Source organism: Cryptomeria japonica, chromosome 5 (genome assembly GCF_030272615.1).
Source record: "Cryptomeria japonica chromosome 5, Sugi_1.0, whole genome shotgun sequence".
Lineage (NCBI taxonomy): Eukaryota > Viridiplantae > Streptophyta > Pinopsida > Cupressales > Cupressaceae > Cryptomeria > Cryptomeria japonica.
In genome coordinates, this window is record NC_081409.1 from 273,141,702 (window position 1) to 273,152,152 (window position 10,451).

At 36.0% G+C, this 10,451-nt stretch overlaps 1 protein-coding gene across 1 annotated transcript; it reads right to left on the bottom strand.

Annotated features, from left to right (window-relative positions):
* Positions 1–789: 789 nt before the first annotated feature.
* On the bottom strand, positions 790–1,278 carry LOC131875871 (36.4 kDa proline-rich protein-like). Its single transcript, XM_059220572.1, has 2 exons — positions 1,182–1,278; positions 790–1,115 (listed from the first exon to the last, which is right to left on the bottom strand). Exons 1-2 carry the CDS (start codon positions 1,276–1,278, stop codon positions 790–792), a joined length of 423 nt encoding a protein of 140 aa, XP_059076555.1.
* Positions 1,279–10,451: the final 9,173 nt, after the last annotated feature.

Consider the following 10,451-nt stretch of genomic DNA (forward strand, 5'->3'; position numbering starts at 1 on the left):
AAAAATTTCATGCACTATATTTACACATTACTAGTGTGTTGAATTAGATGATATTGGTGATGGTCATTTAAATAGATGTATACTACATTGACCAATTAATAATGTTGACGTATGATATGTACACAAATGCTAACATGATGAACGGGGCACCTTGTATTGTAAAGAATACAAAGTTATTAAAAATGTACAATAATAAAAGAATAATTATAAATTCATCTAGATTCTAGTAATTAGTATTAATTGAAACACTCTCCAACATGTCTTAAAAAAACATCAGTATTAGTAAACTGAATATTCTCTCAATATTATTCCTTTTGTATAAACTAACCAAAAAAAATTAAATTACAGTATCAATGAAATTCACAAAATACTATACACATCACTTAGAAATCCTATAGATAGTTGATAGAGTCAAATATTTTTAACCCTTGAAACCAAGTGATGGATATAACAACCGTACAAAATATTAATCTGCATTATTTGAAAAAAAAAATAATAAATATCTATAAATCATTGGCTAAACACCCTTAATACTATTACTGACCACCAGTAAGCAAGCTCTTTATTTATACGGCTAGGCACATAATCATTATGTTGCCATTTTATTCAATAAAACGCATAATCTAGTATATTTCAACATTATTAGGTTGAAGGTTGCATTCTGTTGCAAAGCATCAGCCTTTCAACATTTTTAATCAGCAAAAAGATAGTGAAATCCACACCTACAAACATAGAATACATAGTAATAAGCATGTGAATGATGAGCAAACCTTAGCAAACGTAAGGAACTTAAAGAGCAGGGCATTGGAAGCCTGGAGGAACGGTCTTTCCACAGGATACAATAAGCTCCAGTGCCAATGGAAGAAGGATATTAAGGTCCAGAAGCTTGGCCCTAATGGTTGTACACAAACACAGTGCTGCCTCTAGTCCCAAAACTCCTTCAATCACAGGGCAGCATTGGTTTTCTACAGGATCTCCAATGCCGATGTGCACAAGGCCACCAAGCAAATCAACGCAGGCTCCCAGCTTCAAAGCATCAAGTGGGCATTTCGCTGCAGAAGTAGGAGGAGGAGGAGGGCATTTCGTTACAGAAGTAGGAGGAGGAGGAGGAGGGTGTTTCTTTACATAAGTAGGAGGAGGAGGGTCATAAGTAGGAGGAGGAGGAGGGTGTTTCTTTACATAAGTAGGAGGCGGAGGAGGAGTCCATGCCATTATCGATGGCATGGTAGTTGCAACCTGAATTAAAACAATGAAAACTACTGCTCCTGCTTTTGTCATTCTAAAACTATTGATTTCACACAACAATCAATGAAACGATACTATGGGAAACAAGTTGGTGCACTTCTATGTTTGAAGAAGTGGAGATTGTTAGTGGGTATTTATTGCCATGATAGACAGCTTGATTTGGAGTGGGCCTATTGATTGGTGTGAAGGAATCGTGTAACAGATCCTACCCGTGAACTCTGTTAACTTTTTGTTGAAATCAATTCCCTCTTTTTTTTATCTTGGTATGCTGGTGTTATAGGGAAACGACTGTTTTTTTTCTTCAGCTGACTAAAGAGTAGGACATACATGTAGTTTTCTATATACTTAATGGGGAATAGTTGCAACCAAAGCGTTGTTTAGCATTATCAGAAGAGCGAGCAAAAAGCGAGTACAATCATGACATAAACAGAAAATGAATATGAGTTTACTATGGGATCCAGTTCAGCATAAGGAAGTAGCTTACAAACAGAAGAAACAAATTGTTGAGTTTATCAAGTTCAAGAGAATAATAAAATTTATTTTCTTGGTGCCGTGCCATTTACGGTATAAGTTCTTAACTGAACACGTTAAGTGCTGGCGAATAAATTATATTTTTAAACTATGGAGCTGAAACGTATCTTTTGGATACGTTCTGCGCGTTTGACTCCTCACCGATCATGTTTATCTGGAGTGGGAATCATAACGCTGCTACTTGTTCGCGGACAAAAATAATATACAGCTGGTTTGGAATTTGATGGTTTGTAGTCTCAAATTTTTATTTCTACTTTTCGGAAAAAAAAATAGTCGTTATATCAAATATAGAATTTTAGGAAAAATGCAAAAGAACTTGCGGACAGTTCAAGCTGTCTCCCCTGTTTTCATCGGTAATCAGTGGCTCCCATCCTATTCCCAATTAGGGAAGTGACAGTATTGGCCGTGACCATCCTCCTATTCAAGAAACTGTTAGGATGAAGAAACAAATTTAAATAGTAGATAAAACAGAATTATAAACACACAACACAAACAAATGAGACACACAAATTTATCGTGGTTCAGTAATTATCATGGTTCAGCAATTGCCTACATCCATACTTGAAGCAGGGGAATCAATAAATTAATAACCAATCTGGTTTACACACATACATAGCTGCAAGCAGCTTCGAAATTAACCTCTACAAACGAAATACGATCAACTCTTAAAGAGCTTGCAAGGAGAAGTTGAATAGCCAAGAGTTTTGGCGGCAAGAGGAAGGAGTCCGTTGGACTTCACCTCCAACAATCTCCCACTGAAGGCCAATGAACTGCTGCAACAAGTAGATTTCCCCACTCAGTCCTGCTATCAGTTATTAGAAAGGCCGAAAGAAGCTTGGCAGAAATCAAACTTCTCCCACTTAACCATTTTAGAGAGCACATCAGCCGAATTATTGTCGGTATGAATTTTATCTACATGATACTTGCCTTCTTCGACCATATGGCGAACATCAACATGTTTTGACCGAGGCTGAGATGTGTGATGTTTAGTCATAAAGATGGCACTACTATTATCACAAAATAAAGCAAAATTTGATTGCTTCAAACCCAACTCACTGAACAAGAGTTGCAACCATACCATCTCTTTTGCTCCCTCAGAAAAAGCTATGTATTCAACCTCCGCAGTTGATTGAGTAACTGTGTGTTGCAAGTTTGAAGGCCAACTAATTGCTGCCCCGACGAATGTGAAAGCATAACCTGAAGTAGAATTTCTTTTGTCTAAATCTTCGGCAAAATTAGAATCAGTAAACCCTTGCAAAACTGCCTTGTCCTTTCCAAACCATAAACAAAAATCAGAAGTAGCCTTGAGATAATGCAAGATATACTTGACCGCCTACCAATGTGATTTGCCTAGATTAGCAATAAATTTTCTCACCACTCCCATGACATGAGCAATGTCTAGTTGAGTAGACACCATAGCGTACATAAGACTGCCAACTATAGATTTGTATGGAATTTTGTCCATAAATTCCTTATCTTCTTGTGTTTTTGGACACAATTGAGAAGACAACTGAAAATGAGAGGCTAGAGGTACACAAACAGACTTAGCATCTGCCATACCAAATCTATCCAAATTTTTTTTAATGTAATCTTGCTGAGATAGTTTGAGTTCTCTCTTTTTCCTATCCCGAAAAATAGTCATTACTAGAATCTTCTTTGCTGCCCCTAAATCTTTCATGGAAAATTCCTTTGCTAAGTGAGTTTTAAGTTCACTCACAATCTTCATGTTTGTGCTGACTACTAGCATATCATCCACATAAAGGAGAACTATGACAAATTCACCATTAAGAAGCTTTTTAAATTAGATACAAAGATTAGACTCACTGCGAGTAAACTTGTGATCAATCATGAATTTGTCAAATTTAAGATACCATTGTCGGGGGGCTCGCTTAAGCCCATACAAACTGCATTTCAATCTGCAATAGAGGTGTTCCTGCCCCTTTTTAATGAACCCTTCTGGCTAATGCATGAATAGTTCCTCATCAAGATCGCCATGGAGAAATGTCGTCTTCACATCCAGCTGTTCAAGTTCAAGATCCCGGGCTGTAACTAAACTCAATACTGCTCAGATGCTAGTCATTTTTACTACTGGCAAGAAACTTTCTTTGAAATCGAGGTCTTGTTGCTGAGCATATCCCTTCACAACTAGTCTTGCTCGAAATATTTTGCAACTACCGACTTCATCTTTGAGTTTATACACCCATTTATTTCTTAATGCCTTTCTGTCAAGCAGAAGTGGCACCAAATCCCATGTTTGATTTTGCAATAGTGCATCCATTTTTCTACACATTGTAGCGTGCCACTAATCACAGTCTGCAATTTGATAAGCTTCTTTGTATGTTGCAGGCTCTGTTTGATCAAAGATTAGCAAGGTAGGTTCAGCTTCTTCACAAAATAATAGATCATAATCAGAAAACTTTGCAGGAGGTCACCTTTGTCTAGTATATTTCCTCAATTGACTCTCTATTTTGGTAGAAGAATCATTTAATTTATGTGATCCCTATTTATGCAAATTGATATCTCTCTCATTGTTAATTTGCTTGGTAGTTTTATTGTTAATTTTCCTGTCCATAGGGCAATCAGCGACCTGTGGTTTTTTGTCCATGTTGAATGTAGGCAAGTCACAGGAGGAGGAACTCGCAATAGTATTTTATACTGCCTGCGTTCCGCGAGTGTGCAGGGAGTTGGGTCCCAAGGTAGAATCTTCCACGACATGGGGTTGTTGGGAGTGCAGGGAGTGGGGAGTCATGGTGGCATCCTTCATGGTCTGCACGGGAGGGTGACTCCATGGTTTGACTGCAGAAGTAGATCCTGCAGGGAGCCCATGGAGAAGACTATAGGGACCCCGCGGGGGAGGTGAGCAAGTTGCGGTGTGGGGATGATTGCCATGGAGACGGAGGTGGGTGTGCTGTGTGGTTTGAAGACTTTGCAGCATGTTGTGGGGGGAGTGAAATAAAAACTTGTAGGATATGGTGGAGATTCATACTACCGTGAAGAATACCCAGCCAAATGGTGATGATGTGCACCAAAATGCTCACTATATGGGTGTTCCTCCATATTTATTGTGCCATGAGTGTTAGTGTGAAGAGGATGTGCTCTGTTCTGTAAACCCCTAATTTCAGAATTAAACAGAGAGCAAACATTGCCAACACTCACTTCTTCATTCTCAGTCTAAGAATTGTATTCAACTGAGGTAGATGTCATAGGGGCTCCCACTGAATGAGAGACTAGAGGTAGAGCGCTGGTAGTCGAATTATGAAACAAAGACATAGGGACATATTCTTTCTCTAATTTATTTGAATCTTGTAGTGTGGGGAAGGAGGTTTCATGGAAAATTACATCCATGTTGTGAACAATCTTTTTGTGAACTGGATCCCGCAATCTGAAACCAAATTGCTCTTCACCATACCCCACAAAAACTTTGGATCCAATTTGGTTCTCTTCTCCTTGGGTATATGTGAGAAGGCTTCACATCCAAACACATGAAGATGTGAGTAAGCAATCCTCTTTCCTTGCCATTCCTCTTCTAGAATACCAAAATCCAATTTAGATGAGGGACTTCGGTTGATTAAATACACTATTGTGTTACACGAATCTACCCAAAATTCTTTGCTTAAACTTGCATTAGACAACATACATCATGCCTTTTCAAGAAATGTTCTATTCATCCTCTCGGCTGCACCATTTTCATGAGGAGTGAAAGGAACAACCTTGATTCTTCTAATCCTATTATCAACACAAAAATCATCAAATTCATGTGAACAAAATTCTCCACCATTATTGGTTTGTAAACATTTTATCTTATGCCCAATCTGATTTTCAACTAAAGCCTTGAGAATTTAAAATTTTGAAAAGACTTTAGATTTTCTAGAGAGCATATAAATCCATACTTTTCTTGTAGAATCATCAAGAAAGGTTACAAAATAGTTAGCTCCTCCAATGGAGATTACCTCGGTAGGCCCAAAAACATCCGAGTATGGGTGAACTCACAAAGCTGGTTCCCACTTTTTGGTACATCCTGATTTTTTGTTGAAATCATACGTTTTTTAAAAATTATAATGATTTAAGCTTTAAGAGGTCCCATTTTAAGTAATTAATTGAAGAGAGTTAAATCAAAGGCTCTTAGATCAAAATTTCTTGGATAGAATCTCTCTACTTCTAAATCATACTTGCAATGGAGTCTCCTTTGCATCTATCAAATGCTGATAAAAAAATGATTTTACATTAGCTTTTGGGGGGTCTAATTAATTCATTTAAAAGTTTTTTTTTAAAAGTATTTAGTCCTTATTATAAGATTTCCAAATAGTATAACTTTTAATATATTTAATTTCATTAATATATTTTTATTTTATTTCTTATGAATGTAGGTTTTTCACCGAACATGAACTTCTTTGTTCAATGCATTGGGAAAAATAGTAAACTAATTCTAAAAAATTCTAAAAAATATCTATGCACTAGGTATTGATGTTTTCTTTCTAACAAAAAAAAGAAAATTGAATTTTGATATATATAGAACAAGTTATGTGTTCAAACGTACACCTATATCTAAATTATAATTAGTCAAACTTCAAAACTCAATAAAATGAAAAATATTCAACATATCACTATCAAACCAACTACATGCCCTGGGTATTGATGTTACAAACCAAATTTCAAAAGAATTAAGTTTTTATGATTTATAGAAAAAAAATTATGCATTTCGGGATACACATCACTCTTAAAAAATGTTGTTTGCTATAAAAAATTACTTTTTGAGGGAGATGGAAAAATCAATAAAAATTTATTCGAACAAATTTGAAAAAAATATATTTAGAATCTACAAATAAGATGTTAAAAATCACTAGTTTATATCATCTTCAAATTCTTAACGGTTTAAAAGTTATAGGTGTCAGAAATTGAAGGTTTTTTTCAAAATATTCATATAAGTGTCAAAGTTGGTCAAAAAGTGGGAACCAGTATTGTGAATTCACCCGTATACAAGCTCCAACGGTGTTGTCTTTGTGTCACGCCCACCTTTCAAAAAATTGACTCTCTTTTGTTTGCCATAAAAGCAATGTTCACAAAAGGCCAAGTCAACAAGTTTGAGGCCCGGAAGCTAATTTCTTGTATGCATAACATGGAAACCTTTCTTGCTAATGTGCCCAAGTCTTTGATGCCAAAGATCTGCTTTATTTTCCTCAATCACCATTGCAACTCCCACTTCACCATCAGTCTTAAATATGTATAAACTACCCACTTTATTACCATTTGCAATCAACATGGTACTATGAGTCACCTTCCATGTATATGAAAGAAAATTTACATTAAGACCTTGATCAAAGACCTATCCAACGGATATCAAATTCCACTTCAATTTTGGGACATGGCAAACATCTTTTAGTAGCCATGTTTTACCACCTTCTAATGGCAGCAATACATCCCCTTTGCCTATAACTTCACAAGCTTTGTTATCTCCTAAGAAAGAATTTCCAAAATGAACTTCATGGTAGTGAATGAATGCTTCAAGACATGAGGTAGCGTGATTGGAGGCACCAGAATCAAGCACCCATGTATCCAAAGTAGTGTTGGTTGTTGAAAGGATTAGTACACTATCATCTTTATCATAGACTATATTTTCTTCATTGTCCCACACCCTCTCTTGTGCCCTTTTAAAGTTTCTACAATCTTTCTTCACATGACCAGCTTTGCCACAAAACCAACATTCACCATTTTTGTTTCTAGACTTCGATCTCCTTGCTGATTTTGAATGTCTATGGTAATTATTTCTGCCTCTATTATGACTTCTACCTCTATTTTCGGTGCTGACCAACGTTAAGACTTCATCGGATGAAGGTTCATCATTCTTTCTTCTCAAATCCTCATTGAGAAGAGTAGCTACTACATCATTAAAAACCTTATTTTACCAGATATAGATCTGCTAATTGTTGTTACAACGCCATCCCAATTGTTTGGCAAATAACATAATAAGAGAACAACCTTGCTCTCATCATCTTGTGTCATCCCCACCGAAGTCACTTGACTAATCAATGTATTAAATTTATTGATGTGGTTTGCCATAGCACAACCTTCCTTCATTTTCAATTTGTACAAGCGCTTCATGATAAACACTTTATTTGCAGTCAATGACATTTCATATATGGTTGTGAGTCTATCCCATGCATCTTTTGTTGTTTCATCACCCATGACATTGAAGAGAACACTGTTGGACAACAAGAGAAAAATTGTCACTCTTTCCTTCTTGTCTAATTTTTCCCATTCTTCATCAGCCATCCCAACTGGCTTCTTTGCTTTCCCTTCAAGCGCAAGTGAAAGGTCTTTCTTTATCAGCAAAGACTCCATCTCCACCTTCCATAACTTGAAGCTCTGTCTGGAGAACTTCTCTATCTTCGCTTCTTCCATGATTCCCGGGAATTTCAACCACCAAAATCTAAACAATGATCTAACCTCGCTATGATACCAATTGTTAGGATGAAGAAATGAATTTAAACAATAGATAAAACATAATTATAAACACACAACACAGAAAAATAAGACACACAGATTTATTGTGGTTCGACAATTGCCTACGTCCACACTTGAAGTAGGGGAATCAATAAATTAGTAACCAATATGGTTTACACACATACACAACTACAACCAGCTCCAGAATTAACCTCTACAAATGAAATACAACCATCTCTTCAAGAGCTTGCAAGGAGAAGTTGAATAGCCAAGGGTTTTGGCGGCAAGAGGAAGTAGTCCGTTGGACTTCACTTCCAATAGAAACCCGATGAGTAGTCCCTTGCCTCCCAGCCTAAATTTTGAATTTAAAAAGGTTTCTCGAGGACCCTATCATTCTAAGGTACTAAAAGATTCACAAAATCATAAAAGCACATGAAAGTAAAATATAGAAAAGAACTATCCATCCAGATTGTTTCAAAGGAGTTTAAGAAATTGGAAAGAATGATAAAAAGATAAGACCTCTAATTAATTAAAGTTATTCTAAATATCAAACATCTATTTACCTAGACATTTAGTAATGACATTCAACTCTCTAGGAATATATAAAACAAATTATGGAATTAAGATTTTGTAACAATGAAAAATCTATTCAACGAGTAGGTCAATAAACATTGGAACCTAGATGGGGTCTAACTTGATGATGTTAAGAACCTTACCAAAGAGTTTTTTCTTTGCCATTTTTTTTGAGCCCAACCACGTTGAGTATATGCTAAACCACCTTGGAATGTCCGCTTATCTGTGCTAGTGATTCAATTTTGGACACAAGATTTTAGAATCTCAAATGAAAACAAACTTTGTGTACCTTTATGGCTTGAATTTCCATGTCTTTCTCTATTTTGTTGACATGTTTTGCATCATATTGCATTCTCTACTTAATATAGTTCTTTGTGCTGAGCATAATTATTTTTATCATGCTTGTCCTGAGCAATATTCATCACATCCATTCGGTATTTTGTCTTAATCTATCTAACACTTGTTTTTTATGTGAATCTTTTGAGCATAAATTTCAAAAAATTTCCTCTAGTCATCCCTAGAATTTGTTCTCCTCCTTGAGTAGCCAACGTACCCTAATATATAGAGAATAATATAAAGAAAAATACACAATGGTTTTGCACCAAAAGAGAAATACTGCTATCTTTTATGACACCAATGATAAAGCTTAGACCTTTGGAGATTCTTATGGTGCCAAGGTGCTGCAAAAACTTATGCCAAACCCTTTTGAGATGGGAAAATAGTATTGGTATGTGGCAACTCATCATACTTTCAAGCTAAAATGTGGTGACTTTGTTAGCCATCTTTTCCCCTCAAACAATAATGGTGGAAGTGTGGGGGGGTAGAGACCATCTTGTAGGGCTTGGAAGGCTCACCTCATCAACGAGGGCTTAGGAGAAGAGTTTATGTAGCGATACTGTTGGCATTTTTAGTAGAAAGGAGATTGTTGATATTCATTAAGGATATTGGGAAGGTTGTTGAAGATTATTGATATAACTGAAAAAGGATGATAACTATCTTTATAACATTATTTTGTCATTGATGTCAAGAAATTGATTTTCTGATTCAGTATGATGTTGCCATATCTTGAGAAGATTGATTTGATGAGAATTAAGTGGTTGGTAAGAGACACAGAAAGAATGCAATGAATAAGGGGAGAAATAAGTTATTCAATGGGCAACTATTACTGAGTTAGACAATGATGAGATCATGATGTTTAGATTGTTTTGATATCCTACATATGTTGTTGATTGTAAGGTTAATACTATACTATGTCACCGAGCAAAGAACCTAGTCGATAAACCCTAAGGTTATCGATATCGGTTAATGAAGGCAGAATGTCTACTAAGTAAAGTTTAGTATTTACCGAGTTGCAACTGAGTTATGACAGAGCGCACTGGATAAATAAAAACATTAATTAATGAAAGACAATGATTAGTTGGAGATGTATAAATAATTGGTATGCCACGCATGAAGTTTGTTAAGGATCTATGGCAATGGAAGATCGGCAAGAAGATCTACAGCGCGGATTGAACTGCAATATTCTTGTGCAAGTTCCAAGAAAGGAATACAAGTCCCAAGGCAAGGTAAAACATTTTCAGATTAAAGGATACATTGAACCTAGTCAAATGTGAAGATCTAATGGCTAAGATTGATCATGGGAAATGTGATCAAGGAAATTC

Excerpts from the sequence above, each read along its gene's own strand:
- LOC131875871 (XM_059220572.1), bottom strand. The coding sequence starts at position 1,278 with ATGACAAAAGCAGGAGCAGTAGTTTTCATTGTTTTAATTCAGGTTGCA. Across the intron at positions 1,116-1,181 it reads TCCTCCTCCGCCTCCTACTT|ACCCTCCTCCTCCTCCTCCT; the intron begins ATGTAAAGAAAC and ends ATGTAAAGAAAC.